Raw genomic sequence first — 20,947 nt, forward strand, 5'->3', positions numbered from 1 at the left:
TGAGGCCGCTTTAGGCGGAGGCGGCGGGGCTCTCTTTCTACTGTCTGGCCATGGCTGCGATTAAAGCCATAAACTCCAAGGCTGAGGTGGCCCGGGCCCAGGCGGCCTTGTCAGTCAATATATGCGCCACCCGAGGGCTGCAGGATGTGCTGCGGACCAACTTGGGTCCCAAGGGAACCATGAAAATGTGAGACGGCGGTTGGAGCGGCGGTTAGGGCGTCGGGGTTCGTTGGGTGTCGGGGCGCGCTGTGAGGCAGACGTTCCACAAAGAGTTGGGAGCGACGTGGACGCACTTGTGGGCCTGGTTTCCCTCGTTCTCATTCCTGCCCTGAGCTCATTTCTAGCCTGGTGGGAGAGGAGGAGAAATGCTACCCGAAGAAAGGGCCGACTGTGACCCCCTCCCTGGCCCCCGACTTCTTGTTAAGGTTCATATGCAAGTAGAAAGTCAGTTCATTTAGTGTCGTATATGAAACATAAGCCATCTAGCTGTCCTGCTGTTTAAGAGTTTGGGTTTTGCTTGGCAGTGTGTTGTACTGGAGACGGCACGGGCTTTGGAACCTGGCAGGCTTGGGTTCAAATCCAAGGTCCGCTTTAGCTATGCGTCCCTAGGCAAGTTGAACGCTCTTTCAGCATATATTTACTTAGGACCATTATTTTCTTTAGAAGAGAGGGAAAGAGACTAGTGAGGGCAAAGAGGTGTAAGAGGAGAGAGGTACAGTCTCCGAGGAATGAGCAAAGTAATTAATATTAACAGTAAAAGAGGGCACTGAGTATGTACTAACTGGGATGCTGGGAACTCAGAGATGACCAAGATACAGTTTCTATTCTTAAGGAGTTCTGGTAGAGATGAATGTGCTAATTATATATATACCATTATACTGAGGAAAGGGACTAATAACTGATGGCAGAAGGGAGAAGGGAAAGCTTCTCAATAACAGAGGATTCTTCATCAGTCTTGAAAAACGAATTAGAGTTCTCCATTTGGAGAAGGGAGTAAAGGCCTTCTAGATAGGGTAACTTCAGGAACAAGAGAAGCTCAGTGGTGTAAATCCAACAGAAACAAAACCAAACATGATGTAGTAAGGGAACCACAAGCTTTGCCCACAAGATCTCATTTGGTAGAAGAGGTAGAAAAAATAGACATTACCCAGCTTGGGAAAGGTAAGCTATGTCATTGCTATATAGTTTGGATTTTATCTTGAAGGTGATGGAGAACATGAAAATCATGGAAGGATTTTTGGTGAGGGAACTGACTGAATCACATTGCCTTTTAAAAAGATAAATGCAGTGTGGAGGGTAAATTCAAATTCAGAGATACCAAGATGCTAAGTAGTCCAGACTAGAGATGATGATGACAGTGGAGATGGAGAGGAGGGGGTAGATTCAAGAGACATTTAGGTTGTAGCGTTGACAGAACTTGATCTAATAAACGTGAGGGGTGAGGGAAAAAATTAGTTGAGTGAATGAATGGTAACATTTCACAAAGTAAGAAACCTGCAGAAAGTTCACAAATTTGTGGTTTGTAGACTTCCAAGTACTCTTCCAGGTACCAAACCACTGTTCATAACTCACGGACTGCTCTTGTCCTTAAACTTGTAAATGTGCTGTTTGGAATGAAATCACCATGGCAGTCCATCTGGGGAGAAGTGATTCTGTGGTAGTTACTGTGGTATCCCCCATGGTATAATGGAAGTTTTCCACACCCAGTTACTTATATTAAGGATAGTGGAGTGGCTAACACTGGGAGTGTCTTGTTTGGCTCTTGCTATATGAAGTTTATAACCACTTTTTTCTGAACAGGCTTGTTTCTGGTGCAGGAGACATCAAACTCACCAAAGATGGCAACGTACTGCTCCATGAGATGGTGAGCTGATGTTGCTGACTTAATAAACCTTTAATAAGCCTTAACTGAGAACATAGTACACTTTGTATATCCTTAAACCAAGGCCGTCAGCTAAATACTGCAGTCATGAGATATGCTTGTTGGATTAAACCTTAGGAAAAAATAAAGTCTATTGGCTGTTTTCAAATCTTTGTGTAGTGCAAATAATAGCTTAGGGATACTTCCAAATTTGTTACATCTTTTAAAGGCAATGCATTATGTCCTTTGTAATCATGGGAAAAAAAATCCTTTGCAAGTTTAGTACATATATTCATCTTCAAGATTGAAGGATTTAATCTTATTTTGGAAATGTCATTGCATTCGAAGCAGAGACTCTTTTATAAAATGTTCAAACCTCATTAGTTCTCAGTTTTTAACTTTTCGTTTTGACATTTATTATGTATGATAATATAAAACTTGTGAACTTATAGAATGAAGCTTATTTCATTTCTTAATTTTACTGTTGACCCTTAGGTTATCTTGTTTTTGGTGGACCATTTCTTTATCTCATTCTCTCTCTTTTTTAATCTGTTGCTTGCTTTTTTCAGCAAATTCAACACCCAACAGCTTCCTTGATAGCAAAAGTGGCAACAGCCCAGGATGACATTACAGGAGATGGTACTACTTCAAATGTTCTAATTATCAGAGAGTTACTAAAACAAGCTGATCTTTACATTTCTGAGGTATTAGAATTAGAATTAGAATGCACATTCATGTGGTACTTTATTTTGAATAAAAAGTTATTTATTTTTTTGCTAGTAAAATGGTTTAATTTTAGAGGGCAAAAGTTAATTTTTATCAAGATACTTTTGGACAATTATAAGTGGAAATAATAATGAAATTTTTAGTCAAAATAATGCCTTTTATTGAAATTATATACCTTTTTAAAAAATGAAATATTTGAGATATATATAAAAGTTGAAAAAATTAGCCATGTACCCATGACTAATGGCCTAAGAAAGAAAACATCACTGAGAAAGTTGAAACCAAATTATGCACCTTTTAAAAAATAACTAGAGAAGAATTATTGAAGATTTTCCACATTGTGAATTTACCTACTTTTCTAGTTTTATTTCCCTTTATAAACAGTCTCCTCTAGCCAGACTCCTTCATTCACTGGCCTCTGAAATCATTACATACATTTCTACCTCCATGCCTTTGTTCAATTTGTATTGTTTTCTTTGTGTTACTTATCTGTCTTTTCTAATTAAGCAGTTGAATTTTTGCTCTTTCAAGGACCATTTTAGCAAAGCATAACCTGTCCTTTCAAAGTGCTAAAAGGATCACTTTGTGTTTCATTTAGTATTGGGATCTGTCTATTAATTCAGTACCTGCAACTTATCTCAAGATGCTTTTAGCTGTAAGCAGTAGAAACTTGACTAAAAGTCACTTAAACAATAAAAAAATTATCTCCCGTAACAGGAAATACAGCAATAAAGCAGGCTTCTAGGGTTAGTTGATTAAAAAATTCATTCAGTCATCAAGTACCCAGATCCTTTCTGTCTCTTAGCTCTTCCACTTGTAATGCTGTTTCATCATGGGCTTATTCCCATCCTGGATGAAAGACTGTCAGAAGAAATCAGGGCTACCTGTTCTCCTTACTAACACTCAGCAGGAGAGGGCAAGAGAAAACCATTCACCCAGCCATAGAATAAAAGTCCTTCCTTTATATGATTGGGCCAACATTGGTCTTATGTCCATCCCAAACCAGTGACACTTTTTCGGGAAATTGACTGAATCTAATTAGGATCTGCCCCTTGAGCTAGGGATAGGGTCAGCTTCCTCTGAAGCACTGAGGAAGAGAGATACCTAAACAAAATTAAGGTTGGGCTAGGAAGCTTCCTAGCTTCCTAGGGAAGGGGAGATGCTGACAGACATTGACATAGTTATGAAACTGTGTGACAGTGCAGTGACAGAGCTAGGCACAGGATGGGATAGAAACACTGAGGAGGGAGGGGTATCCTAAACTAGCCTGAGGTAGTCAGGAAGCACTTCCTGGAGGAAATAGGCCTGCGCTGAATCTTTAGGATTAGAAGGAGTGAGCCTGATGAAAGAGTGAGGGGTGAGGAGTGAACCTGATGAAAGAGTGAAGGGTGCAGAGAATGGCATTCCAGGCAGAAGGAACAACATGAGCAAAGGCACAGAGAAAAGAAGCAAACTGGTGTGTGTGCAGAGCTACAAGCAGTCTGGTGTTGGTGGAGTTTAAAGTGATGTGGACAGTAGTGAACAGGCATGTAATATACTAACCAAGAAGAATGTTCATACTGACATATGAATGAGTGATATGGTCAGATTGGCATTTTAAATATTTGGGGGACAGTTTTAAGGGAGTCAAGACTGAAGGTTTTCCTGGTAGTCTAGGTGAGAAGTTGTGAGGTCCTAGGCTGAGGAAATGTTTTGAAGATGGTTAATAACACAGGCTCTGGCGTCAGGCCTTGTGGGTTTAAATCCTGGCTCTGGCTCTTACTAGCCTGGTGATCTAAGCCTTTAAGCCTAAATTTCCTCATCTGTGAAACAGGAATGATAAAAACACCCACTTCATAGTGTTGAAAAGACTAAAATAATACATGTAAATCCCTTAGAATAGTGCCTGGCACAAATGCTCAATAAATGTCAACTTTTGAAAGTTATTATAGGACTGACATAAAGGAATGGAGGAAGGGAATAAATTAGAACTAGTTCCAGCTTTCAATAAGTTTATGTATTATTTTTCAGAATAAACAATAGTGTTTTTTCAAAAAACTTTTTGTTATAATGTCAGACCTACAGAAAAGTTGCAAGAATATTCCAAAGAATAACATTTCTCTCTCTTTCATGAATATATATATATATATATATATATATATGGAATGTGTATATATATAGTAATATACATATATTTTTCTAATGGTATAAGAATAAGTTGCAGACATGATGATCTAAGTATTTCAGTATATGTTTCTTAAACCAGGGAATTCTCATATATAACCACAGTATAGTGATCAAAACAGGAAATTAATATTAACACATTGATAAGTACTTTTATCTAATTTGCAGGTTTTATTCAAATTTCATCACTTGTCCCATTCAGTTGTCATACCCCTTTAGTCTTCTTTAAGCTGGAATAGTTCCCGAGCCATATTTTGTGTTTCATGACATTGCTGACATTGCTACTTTTAGAGAATAGGCTGTTTTTTTTTTTTTTTTTTAAGAAAGTCCCTCAGTTTGGATTTGTCTGTTTCCTCATGATCAGACTCAGGTTATGAACCTTTGGCAGGAGTGCCATGGAAATGCTGTATTGGTCTTAATGCAGCATATCTGGAGGCACATGGTGTGTGTTTGTCCCGTTCTATGATGTTAACTTTGAACATTTGGTGAAGGTGCTGCCTATCTGTCGTTTTTCTCCAAACAATGCTGGTTCTTTTCCTCTACACTACAGGGAGTCTTTTCTGCTGTGCTCATTCAGAAGAGCACTACACGACAGTGTGTTACAGTTTTCAGACATAAAAAGAACTTCTGTAGTTTTTTTGTACTGTTGTAAATTGTAAACAATATTTCTGTAATTTTGAGATTGAAATATGAAGCGCTGAAAGATTACAAATTACATACATACATTTATATTTAGTGGCATTGATATAGGTAATTAATTTTTTTGGACATACCTATTAGTAGGAAAGGCTGGTTACTTTTACTTTGGATAACTTTATAATTTATAGTTTTATGTTGATGTATTAGGGCCTGCACCCTAGAATAATAGCTGAAGGATTTGAAGTTGCAAAAATAAAGGCACTTGAAGTTTTGGAACAAGTTAAAATTAAAAAAGAGATGAAAAGAGAGATCCTCTTAGATGTGGCTGGAACACCTCTACAAACTAAAGTTCATCCTCAACTGGCTGATGTGTTAACAGAGGTATGTGGTTAAACTCTTGCAGAATGAGTACAGCCTAACACATGGTGGTATTTTTCTTTTTCCTATAAGATAATCAGCTATGGCATGTGGTTCTTTTGAACATACAACAAAATATAGAAGACAGACATTTATAGGCTTATTTACAGAGTAGATTTGATTGGTCAGAACAGTATGTGTAATTTTTCAAAAGTGTCATATTAAGCCTTCTTTTAAGTTAACTTGAAAGTTGGGAGGGACTTGGCTGCCTATGGATCACCCGCTTTGGAAGCTGTTGGGGTGATGCACACTGGTCTCCCAAACCTAGAGGTCCATATTTATTATGTGAGGTTGGGGACGTTGTTTTGGCAGTGTGCCTTGTAGTTAAGGTTACCACTTTAATGAGCATGATTGATCTGATAGATAATATTCACATCTGGGAAGTGTATACTTGTTTACTTCTAAAGGTAGAATATATATATAATATCAGGACAAAGTTGGGTATTTTGGGAAGGCTTTTATCAGGTAGCTGTAGTTTGATGATATCATCATTGTTCCTCAGCTGTGCATTTTTTGAAACTTGAGTATATTAGTTTATCAGGAATGATGAGTTCATAACAACCAAATTCACAAGACATTGACATAGAAATCAGAATTCTATCTTACTAATTTACCTTGAGAAATATAAATACTGAAACACCTGAGTTGTTTCTGGTCAATTCTTACCAATAGGAAAACCTACTTGGGAAATGAGATTAAGATTAAGAAATTAAGACATTTTCTTGCTGAGCAGTCTAAATAAAGACTCTTCTGTGTTTTCTGCTGTTAAAGTACATATATCACATGGCCCAGAATCTTCAAGCTATCTGATTAGGGCCTCCATTCTCTTTTGGAGTTATAGAAACACTAATACTCTCATTTTCCAAAGGTTTGTCATTATTCCCCATTAGTCATCAAAACCAAAAATCATGTTACCTCAGTAAACTTTTCTAAGGTATAGTTTTTTTGCTTTTATTTTATTTGAGGATAGTTATACTATAGCATTTAATTTCTGTAGTCAGTTATTTTCATATTACTTTCTGAGCTAAGCAATAGGCTGTGTGGTGCTGTGCTTCTCAAATTGCATATCCCTGGGGATATTTGGCAGAATAAATGAGACATGTCTTTCTGGAGTGTCAATTTTACTTTACGATGGAGGAAAAGCATTATTTTCACATTAAAACAAACATGTATAACAGAACACTGTAAATCAACTGTACCCCAATGAAAATTAAAAAACAACAAAAAACAAACATGTATATATTATGGCATGATGTGGAAAAGTTTCATGGTAAAACATAAGACTTAAAAATTTCATCTTGTTAGAGCCAGCAAATTTGAACTCTTTCCTTAGATTTCATTTCCTTCTTTTCCATTAAGGTGTCCTTTGGTGGAAAAGTTTGAGTAGTGTTTGTATAGTAGGCTTGGCAGTTAAAGAGACTTGATTTCTAGTCCTGACTCTGCTACTACCTGTTAGACCTTGTTTTAAGACCATAACTTCTTAAAGTCTTACCTTAGTTTCCTTCTCTGTAAAATAAGGGGTTTGGACCTGATAATCTCTGAAGTCCCTGTACGCTCTAAAGTATCCATTGGCATTGGTTATCATTCGTGTCCATGACAAAGTGACAGTTTCTGACCTTGCCCTGTGTTTTGGAGCCTGAAACACTTTATCTGCTTAGTCTGGTGATAGATTACTAGGGCCAGTGGTTTCTTTTAGTAGACCAAATAATTTACTGTTCTCATTCATTTCTCTTCCAGGCTGTGGTGGATTCTGTTTTGGCTATTAGAAGACCGGGTTATCCTATTGATCTCTTCATGGTAGAAATCATGGAGATGAAGCATAAATCAGAAACAGATACAAAGTAAATGATATAAACTTTAACAGTGCATAGATTCTAGAATACTTGGTTATCTTCAGATATTCTTTCACTGATTTCGTTAGTTACTTCTATTCATTATCAGTCTATTCATTCAGCATATATTAATTGCATACTTACCAGGAGCCATTCACTGTTTTAGGTGCCAGGAATGAAGAGTAAACAAAACAGAATTTTTAAGAATCTTACATTTCTGGTTAAAAGAGATGGTGGACAAATAATGCTAATAAGTGCTGTGAAGAGGCTAGAGCAGCTGTATATGTGAGCATGTGCATGATTTTAGGGTAGTCAGGGAAGATCATTGTGATGAGAAAGTAAACTAGAGAGCTAAAGGGGTCTCTAGTGCTAGCCATGTGCATATCTAGAAGAAGAGTGTTCTAAGCAGAGGGAATAACAGTGGAAGAAGCCCCGAGGCAGAAGTGTGCTGGGGTGTTCCAGTATGCCTGGAGCAGAGGAAGAGGAAAAAGTAGTAGAAGGTGAGGTCAGAGAGGTAAGACAATTATAACATTGTCTGAGTATGTATGTACTCAGAGTGAGTAGCACCTTGTTGACTTTGGACTTAACTCATTTTAAACATTCTATTATGGGAAACTCTAAACATATATAAGAGTAGAATAGAATAGTGAATGAGCTCCCACGTATCTGTCACTCATCTTTATCAATAATCAGTATATGGCCAGTCTTATATCCCCCGGATATACTCCTCTTTCCTTCCCCCTGCCCAAACCTGGATTATTTTGAAGCCAATTCAGATGTTATATTTCATCTATAAATACTTTATTTATTTTTAATATATGTGTGTGTATGTGTAGGTGTCTTTACTTATTTATAGAAGTTCTATTTGGTTCGTTCTTAAATCTGCCTTGTCACTTTTTATGGTTTCCTGTTCCCTGCAGATCTTTTCAAACTTACCTTTCATTTCTTTAAACATATAGTTCAGTTTGATAATTACAATATTTAAAGTTTTGTCTTGTCTACTTCTGGTGTTTATTTTATTTATTTATTTTGAAAATTAAGTAATTTATTTATTTTTGGCTGTGTTGGATCTTTGTTGCTGCGTGCAGGCTTTCTCTAGTTGTGGCGAGCGGGGGCTACTCTTCATTGCGGTGCATGGGCTTCTCATTGTGGTGGCTTCTCTTGTTGTGGAGCACGGGCTCTAGGCACACGGGCTTCAGTTGTTGTGGCACACGGGTTCAGTAGTTGTGGCTCATGGGCCCTAGAGCGCAGGCTCAGTAGTTGTGGCACACGGGCTTAGTTGCTCTGCGGCATGTGGGATCTTCCCAGACCAGGGCTTGAACCCGTGTCTCCTGCATTGCCAGGCGGATTCTTAACCACTGTGCCACCAGGGAAGCCCCGCCCAGGGACGACTTTAAACTAAATCCACAGCTTGAGGGTTTTTTTGAATAACCAGTTATGAATTCTAACTGCAAGTCCATGTGAGGGCTGCTGGTTTGTACCCTGAGTATGTAGCCTTTGAGGTTCTAGTTTAATGTGAAGAGGGTCTTACTGTTATACTCTGTACTTTGGATGAGCCTTGAACTTTTAAAATTCTGTCCCCCTCTCATTATGAGGTCAAAATTCAGATTTGCCTGAATTGTCAGATGACTTTAGGGTGAGTGGTTGCAGTTATCTACTTACCTCTTGGAGTTCCTGTTTTGTTTTCAGTTTTGAAAAGAAAACTTTTGTAGCTCTTTACTGTTTTATGGCTCTGCAGAGTTTTTAAGGTTTTTTTGTTTTGTTTTTAATCCAGCATTTTTAGTTGCTTTTGGTAGTAGGGTTGGTCCAAATTACCTTACCATTGCTGAGGGCAACAAGTACTTGGTTTATATTTCAGAAGGATCTCCGTGGTTGTTGTGTGGGGAGTACACTGTGGAGCAGGGTGGGAGGTTCAAGGGCAGAAGCAGGGGACCGGTTAGGAATCTGTTGTAATATAGGTGAGAAAAGAAAAAAAGGTTTGGATCAGGGTATACTTAGAAAGAAGGAGCAGTAGGATTTGTTGATGTTCCACATAGAATGTGACAGAAACAGAGGATTCAAGGATGTCTCTTGGGTTTTTGCATGAGCAGCTGGAAAAGCAGAGATGCCATTTCTTGGGATGGAGAAGACTGGGAAGAGCAGGTTTGGGGAAATAAATCAAGAGTTTAGCTTGGGGAATGTTATGTTTTTGATGCCTATTAGATGTCCATGTGGAGATGTTGCGTAAGAATTTGGAGAGAGGTGTCAGGAGTTCAGGATCGAGGTCTGGACTGGAAATATTTATTTGGGAGTCATCAGTGTGTGGATGACTTAAAGCTATGAGAGTTTTAAATTTAGTTTTTAATTTTTTTGGCTGTGCCGTGCAGCATGTGGAATCTTAGTTCCCTGACCAGGGATTGAACCCATGCACCCTGCACTGGGAGCACAGAGTCTTAACCACTGGATTTCCAGGGAAGTCCCTATGAGAGTTAATAAGATCATCTGGGAAGTGATATAGATAGAGAGAAGAGGAAGTTTAAAGACTGAGCCCTGAAAACTCCAATGTTTAGAAATTGAGAAGGTAAGGAGGACTGAGCAGAGAAGACTGAAAAGGGGTGGTCAGTGAGATAGGAGGAAAGCCAAAGGAGAATAGTGTCCCAGGAGGTAAGAGAAGAAAGTGTTTCAAGAAGGAGAGAATAATCTGCTATGTCATATGTGGTTGACAGTTTGATGAGCAAGTTGTGAACTGAGAATTGACCATTAGATTTGGAGAACGTTTAGTTTTTGGTGGCTTTAATGAAAGTTGATTCAATAAAGGGGTGAGTGTGAAAGTCAGATTGAAGGTGGGGTCAAGAGAGAATGGTTAGGGAAGAAGTGAGGATGCAAATGTAGACAACTCAGAGGAGTTTAGCTCTAAAGGGGAGCAGGTAAGTGGGGCAGTAGCTAGAAGGGAATATGGGAATGGGGTTGAAGGAGAATTTTTTGTTTTAAAGATGGGAATTACTATTACAAGTTTGTTCCCTGATGAGGATGCTCCTGTAGGCAGGAACAGTTGATGTGAGGGAAGAGGGGACAGTTGCAGGAGCAGAGAGGGGAAATGGGATACAGTACACAAGCAGAGGGGTTAACCTTAGAGAGGAGCATGGGCAATTCATTCCTAGTCATAGGAGGTTCAGGTTCAAGTGCAGGTGGATTGGTAGAGGTAGTGATGGGACAGTGTTTTTATCTTCTCAAAGAAGCAAAATCATTTGCTGAGAGTGAGAAGAAGGGGAAGAGTGAAGGAGACTTGAAGAGTGAAGAATACTGAACATATATTTGTTTTGTTCTTCCTAAATAAAGTATCTTCACATTCAGTTAGGAGTTGGAGTAATCTAGTTAGATGAAAATTTTGAAAAATTCCCTATAATTATGCTTAACTATTTTAAAAATTATTTCTTTACATGAATGTGTAACAAATATTGGTTATAAAAGATTCATAAGTAGAAATGCATTTCCTAATTGGGTATAAATGAATTTTTAAAAGTTATAAAAATATTTTCTCTTGAAAGATCACTTGGAAAATAGGAAAAAAGCTTCCCCCCCCCCCCCGCCAGTTATCTCTATTCCTACCACCCAAGCATAACCCTAGTCTTAGTTTTCTTCCATTTTTCCTTTTCAATGCCAAGGTGCTTTTTAAAATTAATTAATTAATTAATTAAGTTTTGGCTGCGTTGGTCTTTGTTGCTGTGCATAGGATTTCTCTAGTTGCGGCGAGTACTCTTCGTTGCAGTGGGCGGGCTTCTCATTGTGGTGGCTTCTCTTGTTGCAGAGCACAGGCTCTAGGTGTGCAGGCTTCAGTAGTTGTGGCATGCAGGCTCAGTAGTTGTGGCTCGTGGGCTCTAGAGCACAGGCTCAGTAGTTGTGGCACACAGGCTTAGTTGCTCCACGGCATGTGGGATCTTCCTGGGCCAGGGATCAAACCCATGTTCCCTGCATTGGCAGGCGTATTCTCAACCACTGCGCCGCCAGGGAAGCCTGAGTGCCTTATTTTTTATATCTGATATTCAAATATATATGAAGGAATTCCATACATACATTTATTATTATTTTTTATTCCTAAAGGTTCTAGCTCAGAATTCTGGTTATGACCTGCAGGAAACACTAGTAAAAGTTCAGGTTGAGCATTCAGAATCAAAACAACCTGTTGGCATAGATTTGAATACAGGTAAGAAAGTAAAGAAAAATCAGCTGCTTAATAAAAAAAGAGGTTATGCTACAGTGACCCAAAACTTAAGTAAGGGGGTGGAGGTTTGGATGACTTTTATATTTAAATTTTGGGTGCCTTTGTTTTACTTTTGAACTTCTTAAAAGCAAATATTCATTCACTTAAGAAATAGTTATTGAGTGCTTGTTATTTGACTCGGGATTCACACAGAACAAAACAAAGACCCTTCCCTTGTGAGCTTAGGTTGTAGCAGGGAAAGATAGGCAGTAAATAATAACCTTAATAAATAAGTTCGTTTAACATTTTTAAAGGTAATAAATTCTGTGAAAAAATTAAAGGAACAGTGTAAGGATGATTGTGAATGCTAGCACAGCAGTGTGGGGAGGGGATTTCAATGGGAAGAGGGTGGTCAGGATAGGCCTCACTGAGAATGTCTGTTGAACAAAATCAAAGAAAGTTAGGAAGTTCCACGTGGGAACTAGGGAAAGAATGTCCTAGGCAGAGGGAACAGCTAGTGGAAAAGCCACTGTCTGGTGTTTTCGAGGAGGAGGGAGATGAGAGAGGTAATAGAAGGTCAGATCACGCGAGGGTGTGTGGGCCAGTGTATAGAGTTTGACTTTTTCTGTGGTGGAATAGGGAGCAATTTTGAACAGAGGTGTGACATGGTCTAAACATGTTTAAAAGGATCACTCTTGCTACTCTGTGGAGAGGAGTCAACTGAACAACTGGAAGGAATTGTCATTGGAATTGCCATTAACTGCATTGGAGAAGACTGTGGGTAGAGCATGTTTTGGTGGCCGGAGGTCAGCATTGAGTTTTGGCAAAGTTAAGTTTGAAGTATCTGGAGACTTTAAAATAGACAGTTGGATGTACAAATCTGAAGCTCAGGAAAGTGGTCCGGCTTGGAGATAAAAACTTGAGAGTCGTCAGAGTGTATATGCTTTAAATCTAGAAGATTGGATGAGATCATCTAGGGAGTGAGTGTAGAGAGAGAAGAATACAGGACTGAGCCTTTGGGTACTCTGACATTAAGAGCTCAGGAAGAAGACGAAGAACCAGCAGAGTAGACAGAAAAGGAGCCACTAGTACAAAAGAAAAAAACCAGGCAAGTGTGATGTCCTGGAAGACAAGTGAAGAAAGAGTGGTTGGGAGGGTATGATCAGCTGTGTTAGTTAAGTGCTGCTGATAGATGAGGTCTGAGAATTGACCTTTGGATTTGACACCATGGAGGTCGTTGGTGACCTTGATAATAGTAATTTTGGTGGTATATTAAATATTGTTAGAATATACAGCCAATATTAACAGAATATATCAAGATTGTAGATTTGAAATAGTTTGTTTTTCCTTTGCAGGTGAGCCAATGGTAGCAGCAGATGCAGGAGTTTGGGATAATTATTGTGTGAAAAAACAACTTCTTCACTCTTGGTAAGTTTGTATTAATAAAAAGAGAAAGACTTTTAAGGACATAATTGATAACATTAAGATTTTTCTATTATTTTTGCCTGCTACAGTGGAAAATGGCTAAGTGTATGAAAAGGCATGGTATCCAGTTATTAAGACTAGCTGCTGTCATTTTACAGTCCCTTTTAGATTTTAGTTCTATCAGTGTATGTTATGGGAAATGTTAATCTTACTGTTTATTTGAGAGAGAAGGGAAAGAAGGACATTTACTGAAATAGTACCACATGCATAGTGGGAAAAAGATCAAATGATGTGCTAAAAATGAGCTCAGTTTTGCTGGAATATAAAATTAGGCTTCTACTTTATCAGCAAATGAGTTGGAATTATAATGCAAGGGGTGATGTTTGTATTTATAATAGCTTTGTCTTATCTCACACCAACATCATTGCAGAACAAAGTGTCATTAGTAGCTGAAGATTTCTGGGGGGGAAAGATAAGAGTGGATTGGTAAGCTTTACTCACCTTGTCATCTTTTCCCTCAGCACAGTGATTGCCACCAACATTCTCCTGGCTGATGAAATTATGCGAGCTGGTATGTCTTCTCTCAAAGGGTGATTGAGTTCAAAATCAACTCTTCTAGAAGCTGAGACTTAGCACATCTTACATCCAACTACCATTATAGAGCCTGAGCCATTCTTAATTTTTACACAATAAATGCAGTTTATATTTGGTGGTCTTATAAGTCTCGAAAGTATTTCATCAAGGTATAAAGAACACAAGAAATACTTTCACAGTAAATAATATTAATGAAAATATTTTTCCCTCGAAGTTCTAACTCCCTACCCTTTATTGTATGTGTGATATTATGATATAATAAGAAATATATATTTGGCCTATTTTATTTTATTTTATTATTTTTGGCTGCGTTGGGTCTTTGTTGCTGCTCGCACACTTTCTCTAGTTGCGGCAAGTGGGGACTACTCTTCGTTGCAGTGCACAGGCTTCTCATTGCGGTGGCTTCTCTTGTTGCGGAGCATGGGCTCTAGGGCGCGCGGGCTTCAGTAGTTATGGTGCGTGGGCTCAGTAGTTGTGGCACATAGGCTCAGTTGCTCCACGGTATGGGGGATATTCCTGGACCAGGGATCGAATCTGTGTCCCCTGAACTGGCAGGTGGACTCTTAACCTCTGCGCCGCTAGGGAAGTCCTATATTTGGTCTTTATCCCCAGTTCCTGGCACAAGATCTGCTAAAACCTTTGTAATTTCCTGAGCAATAGGGGTGATAGGAACATTTTTTATTATAATATTTAGTCTTGGTTCCTGGTTCCTGACATAAGATCTTTTAAGACCCTTGAAATCTCTGGAATTAATAAGAGTGTCTTTTTGTATGCTCATGAGGTAACTCTTGATGGGCCGCTAGATAGCTTCAGGTTGGAGGAACCAACCGTGTGATTAGAGGGTTAGAACTTTAAGCCTCCCCACCCTGGGAGGGAAGGAAAAGGGGATGGAGACTGAGTTACTAATCAGTTATACCTACATGATGAAACCTCCATAAAAAAATCCCTAAACTATGGGGTTTGGAGAGCCTCCAGGTTGGTGAACATACCCATGTGCCAGGAGGGTGGTGGACTCCAACTCCATGGAGACAGAAGCTCCTGTACTCAGGACTCTTATGGACCTCGCCCTATATACCTCTGCATCTGGCTGTTTATTTATATTCTTTATAATATCCTTTATAATAAACTGGTAAATGTAAGTAAGTGTTTGCCTGAGTTCTGTGAGCTGGTATAGCAAATTATCAAACATGAGGAGGGGGGGTCATGGGAACAGAAGTTGGACAGAAGTGTGGGTAACGTGGGGACCCACCACTTGTTCATTGGTGTCTGAAGTGGAGGACAGTCTTGTGGAACTGAGCCTGTGGGGCTCAGTTCTGTGGGGTCTATGCTAACTCCCAGTAGTTAATGTCAGAATTGAATTGTAGGACACCCAGTTGTGTCTGGAGAGTTGGAGAATTGGTTGGTGTGGGAAAATCCCCACACATTTGATATCAAAAGGTTGTGAGTAGAGGAAACAATTTTCCTTTAGTATGCTATTGCAGTTTTCATAAAATAGAATCTGTTGTGATTCTTAGACGTTTTGGGCAATATTTTTAAAATATTTAAAAAATATGTTTACTTATTTATTTGGTTGCCCCGGGTCTTAGCTGTGGCTCGCGGGCTCCTTAGTTGTGGCACATGGGCTCCTTAGTTGCAGCTTGCCGGTTCCTTAGTTGTGGCATGCAAACTCTTAGTTGTAGCATGCATGTGGGATCTAGTTCCCCGACTAGGGATCGAACCCAGGCCCCCTTCATTGGGAGCTCAGAGTCTTGACCACTGTGCCACCAGGGAAGTCCCTTGGGCAACTTTTAATGAACAAAATATGGAGCACAGGTTTTAGAGTACCCAAGTCAATTTCCGATTTATCAGTGGGTATAAATGTAACAGGGCAAAATGTTTTATTCTCTCAAAATTCCTTTAGTAACTTCTTGCTGCCACTCTTCTCTCTAATAAATATGGCATCACTTTGTTAGTATAGCTTTGTTTCACTGATACCTGACAGTTTATTTTGAATATAGTTTATTATATTTTACCTGGCTCTTTCTTATATATGATCAGCAATTTACACTAGTGCTTTGGTAGCTGTCTGACTGGATGATTAGATAGAACAGGTCTCATCTGGAAAGGCTGGGATTGTTGGCACCAACACTGGGAAATAATTTTTTTTGGCTTTGAATGCAGCTATTCTATATCAGTATTACAGCAATATCTTTCTTATTCAAAACACTAGAATTAATCTATTTTAATTTTTATTATTATTAAGCTCCTTGTAGTTAACTTCTATCCATGGACACAAGTTGATGAGATTAAAATATGGCAGGTGCATTAATAGAACCTTGGCCTGCTGATGCATGTGGGGCAAAGTTCATTTAACCATTTAATGCCTTAGTTGAAAGCCTATAGTTTTATAGTCTGTTTTTTTTCCAGTTAATGTGTTGTCACCATCTTTCCAAGTTAATAACTACACTTCTGAACTATAATTTTTTCGTGGTTATGTGACATTTCATTGTGTGGCTGTTCTGCAATTTGTTTAGCTAATTCTGTTTTCAATTTTTCCCCATTATAAACAAACATCTTTTTTAGACTCTATCCTTATTTTATAGGATAGGGCTTTAAAAATGGGTATATCATGCATATTCCCAGACCTTTTCTATGTAAAATGTTTAAATTATGAAATACTTAAAATATACTGAAAGGACAGAAAAAATATAATAAACACCTTTGTACCCTCCACCTAGCTTTAAAAAATAGTAAAGTTTTGTCATGTTTGCTTCAGATTTTCTGTAAAGAAATAAGAAAGTATGGATGTTGTTAAATTGCCACTGTCCCCTACCTCCTCATCAGATGCTTTTCCCACCCTTTCTCCTTAGAAAAAGGACTACCTAGAGATATTCTTTGATCTTTTTGTTTAATAAATTTATTTATTTACGTATTTATGTATTTATTTTTGGCTGCGTTGGGTCTTCGTTGCTGTGCGTGGGCTTTCTCTAGTTGCGGAGAGCAGGGGCTACTCTTCGTTGCGGTGCGTGGGCTTCCCATTGCAATGGCTTCTCTTATTGCAGAGCATGGGCTCTAGGCGTGCGGGCTTCGGTGGTTGTGGCACGTGGGCTCAGTAGTTGTGGCTCACGGGCTCTAGAGCGCAGGCTCAGTAGTTGTGGTGCACAGCCTCAGTTGGCTCCGCGGCACGTGGGATCTTCCCGGACCAGGGATTGAACCCGTGTCCCCTGCACTGGCAGGTGGATTCTTAATCACTGTGCCACCAGGGAAGTCCCTGAATTTTCTTTACTTGGGTTTGTTTCTGGTTTAAATATTTTGTTCCGTTGCTCTGATAATTGTTACTATATCAATACCACATTGTTTTAATTCTTAAAACTTTATAAAAAGTCTTGATGCATGGTAGGTTGAGTTCCCCAACCCCTTCTTTATGTTCTTCAAAATTGTTTTGGCTATTCCGAGATCTCTCTTCCCTCTTTTAGGATCAGCTTGTTGAGTTATATGTTTTGATTAGAATTTTAGAATTTCAATGACTTTATAGATTATTTCTGGTAGAAATAGATATATATATTCCTTCCACTCATAAATATTTTATATCACTTTATTGATATCTTAGTGCTTCAGTTTTTTTTCTTAGTAAATGTTTTCAGTGAAGTTTTAAGTGTTTCCTATAAAAATGCATTACATGTTTGATTAAATTTATTCCTATCTATTTTTTAGAAGCTATTATAAATACCATCTTTTACAAAAATTATATTTTTAATTGTTCATTGCCGTACTATAGGCCCTCTATGGGCTTTAATATATTGGCTTTTGTACTTCATAACCTTGCTGAAATCTCTTATTAGTGCAATAGATTGTAGCTTATTTTGGATTATCTGGGTTGATAATAACTGGTTAGTTCTTTCTTCTTTTCCACTCCTTGTACTATCTCTACTATTTTACTGTTTTATGGAGCTGCCTAAGACCTTTTTAATTAATTAATTAATTAATTTATGGCTGTGTTGGCTCTCCGTTGCTGTGCGTGGGCTTTCTCTAGTTGTGGCGAGCGGGGGCTACTCTTCGTTGTGGTGCACGTGCTTCTCATTGCGGTGGCTTCTCTTGTTGGTGGAGCATGGGCTCTAGGCGGGCGGGCTTCAGTAGCTGTTGCTCACAGGCTGTAGAGCGCAGGCTCAGTAGTTGTGGCGCACGGGCCCAGTTGCTCTGCGGCATGTGGGATCTTCCCAGACCGCTGCGCCACCAGGGAAGCACCTGCCTAAGACCTTTTGTAGAATATTGGATAGAAGCAATGATGGCAGTCACGTTTATTCCTGTTCTTGCCTTTAAAGAGGATGTTTCTAGCATTTTACCATTTTTTTGTTTGTTTTTGCTGTGGAATCTTGGCAGGTAGTCAGCTGTATAAGGTTAAGTCTGTTCCTTTGTATTTCTGTTTTGCTAAGAGGTTTTTTAAAAAAAGTTATGATTGTTGAATTTTATCAAATGCTTTTCTGCATGCTTTGAGTTTTTTTCTTTAATGTGTTAATGTGGTGACCTACTTTAATAAGTGTTCTAATGTTAAACTATTCTCGTATTGCTGAAATAAATCTTCTTTGATTGTGAAATACCATGTTTGTTGATTCTGAGATGCAGATTTTTTACATTTTCACATTTCTGTAAGTAGAATATGTTTTACAGTCAATGGCTTCTTCTAATTGCTCTTGCTTGAACTTGGTTACCTGTGATTCCTTAGCGTTTTAGTTAACAGCCATTTAAGAACCATTTGAGGAAGGAATAGGAGTCTTGATTGTTGCTGAAAACTTTCTGTTGTTAACTTCTGGTAAAGTAAGAAAATTTCAGCAGCAAAACTTTCTGAATATGTGTCAGTGGCTTAGAAGAAAATGCCAGAGAGGATGGTAGAAACTATTTTTACAAATGTTACATACTACCACCTCTTCATGGCAAGAATAAATATCAAAGACTCTGAATTGAAAGGTGATTTAGAAGAGTTGGACTCCAATATGAAGATCTTAACGTTATTTATTTTGCTTATATTTTCCTCATTTTGAATGTATAGGAATGATAAATGATAAAAATAAGTGTAACTAAGTCTGAAAACTCCTTCAGTGAGTATAAAATAAAATGTGTGAGTGATAAGAAAGCATTATGCTATGGCTGAAATGACAGGATTTTTGTTTCTTAGTATAAACGTAATGGTGTGTCTTACAATCAGTGACATTTTTGATTTGATGAAATATTGTATTAACTCTTTTTGCTGGACTTGAGGCTAATATTTATTTAGGTTTTTGTAAGTATTCATAAGCAGGATTGGTCCATAATTTTACTTGTTTACTATCTTTATCCAATTTTGGTATCAATGACATACTAGGCTATTAAAATGAGTAGGGGAATTCTTCTTCTTTTTCTTTTCTTTGGAACAGTTTGAGTCAGTAAGATGGAGGGTTATCTCTTTCTTGCCAGCTTGGTCTTGGCCTAGTAGTTTTTTAAATGGGAGGGATGGATTTTCGACTACTGATAAAATTTTCTTCATTGATTTAGGTCTTGAGTTTACTATTTCCTTTTGAGTCTGTTTTCATTATTTATATTTTTATGGAAACCTTCTATAAAATGGTGCTTTTACCCTTAGAGCCTTATTTTGTTGTGTATTATTCTAGAGATGCTGTCTCTTTTCGGTATGGTGGGGCTGGGTGGGTGGGGGTTGAGAGAGGATAATATTTTTCTAGTATCCATTTACTTCCTTTGCGTTTATTTAAAAATATATTTATTAAGAATATATTTATTGGGCTTCCCTGGTGGCGCAGTGGTTGAGAATCTGCCTGCCAATGCAGGGGACACGGGTTCAAGCCCTGGTCTGGGAAGATCCCACATGCCGCGGAGCAACTAGGCCCGTGAGCCACAATTACTGAGCCTGCGCTCCGCAACAAGAGAGGCCGCGATAATGAGAGGCCCGTGCACCGCGATGAAGAGTGGCCCCCGCTTGCCACAACTGGAGAAAGCCCTCACACAGAAACGAAGACCCAGCACAGCCATAAATAAATAAATAAATAAATAATTTAAAAAAAAAAAAAAAAAAAAAAAAATATATTTATTAATTGACATATAGTTGATTTTTTAAAAAAATTTATTTATTTATTTTAATTGAAGTACTTTCTTTGTTTTTAGAAGTATGTCTCTAAAAACAGCCTATAGCTAGATTTTTATTATTTTTAAAAATTCAGTCTGACATTTCTTTTAACTGACAAGTTAATATTTTTATGATTACTGATATATTAGATTTACTTCTACCATATAATTTTGATACTTTCTGTTTATCCTTTTTTATGCTTTTTCTCCTTTACTACCTTCTATTGGATTGACCCAATTTTTAAATTTAGTTTATTACCCCTGTTTTCCCTCTGCTAGTTTGGAAATGATACATCTTATTTATTACTTTAAAAATTTTAACTTGCTTACTTAATATAGTTAATAACTCTCTGCTCCCCCCCAACAATACAAAGTCCTTAAAACATTTTAAATATAGTCATCCCCTCTTGTTTTTTGTTTTAATTTATTTTATTTTACTTATTTTTAATTTTTGGCTGCGTTGGGTCTTCGTTGCTGCACGTGGGGTTTTCTCTGGTTGCAGCGAGCGGGGGCTACTCTTCGTTGTGGTGTGCAGGCTTCTCATTGCGGTGGCTTCTCTTGTTGGGAGCACAGGCTGTAGGCATGCGGGCTTCAGTAGTTGTGGCACAGGGGCTCAGTAGTTGTGGCTCGCGGGCTCTAGAGTGCAGGCTCAGTAGTTGTGGCGCACGGGCTTAGTTGTTCCACGGCATGTGGGATCTTCCCGGACCGGGGCTCAAACCCATGTCTCCTGCATTGGCAGGCGGATTCTTAACCACTGCACCACCAGGGAAGTCTGCCTCTTGTTTTATATTTGTTCTTATTCAATATTTTAGTTCCATTTTGTCTTTTAAATCCCCTAAATTAGTCATAATAATAATAATTATTATTATTGTTTTATACAACAATAAAACAGTTCCTGTTTATATTTTTCATTCTTTGTTTTAAAAAATATTTATTTAGTTAGTTATTTGGCTGTGCCAGGTCTTAGTTGCAGCATGCGGGATCTTCGTTGTGGCATGCGGGTTCTTAGTTGTGGCG

General features: G+C 38.4%; 1 protein-coding gene across 2 annotated transcripts; it reads left to right on the forward strand.

Annotated features, from left to right (window-relative positions):
• Positions 1-20: 20 nt before the first annotated feature.
• On the forward strand, positions 21-14,056 carry CCT6B (chaperonin containing TCP1 subunit 6B). 2 transcript variants are annotated; one of them, XR_005017962.1, is made up of 7 exons: positions 21-187; positions 1,801-1,864; positions 2,431-2,565; positions 5,597-5,770; positions 7,544-7,647; positions 13,174-13,246; positions 13,765-13,781. XR_005017962.1 is itself a non-coding variant. In XM_036838068.1 (7 exons), the coding sequence occupies exons 1-7, from the start codon at positions 51-53 to the stop codon at positions 13,835-13,837; spliced, it is 759 nt and encodes a 252-aa protein (XP_036693963.1). In that variant the 5' UTR covers positions 21-50; the 3' UTR covers positions 13,838-14,056. The 2 variants fall into 2 exon arrangements, 1 of the variants encoding a protein (XP_036693963.1); XM_036838068.1 differs by lacking the exon at positions 7,544-7,647 and adding an exon at positions 11,719-11,821 and having other exon boundaries at positions 13,765-14,056.
• Positions 14,057-20,947: the final 6,891 nt, after the last annotated feature.

This window comes from Balaenoptera musculus, chromosome 20 (genome assembly GCF_009873245.2).
Source record: "Balaenoptera musculus isolate JJ_BM4_2016_0621 chromosome 20, mBalMus1.pri.v3, whole genome shotgun sequence".
Taxonomy (NCBI): Eukaryota; Metazoa; Chordata; class Mammalia; order Artiodactyla; family Balaenopteridae; genus Balaenoptera; species Balaenoptera musculus.

Bases quoted from the DNA above. Each gene is read 5' to 3' on its own strand.
- CCT6B (XM_036838068.1), top strand. From the start codon at position 51: ATGGCTGCGATTAAAGCCATAAACTCCAAGGCTGAGGTGGCCCGGGCC. The intron at 11,822-13,173 runs GTAAGAAAGTAA...TTTCCTTTGCAG, and splicing joins TGGCATAGATTTGAATACAG to GTGAGCCAATGGTAGCAGCA. The intron at 13,247-13,764 runs GTAAGTTTGTAT...CTTTTCCCTCAG, and splicing joins AAACAACTTCTTCACTCTTG to CACAGTGATTGCCACCAACA.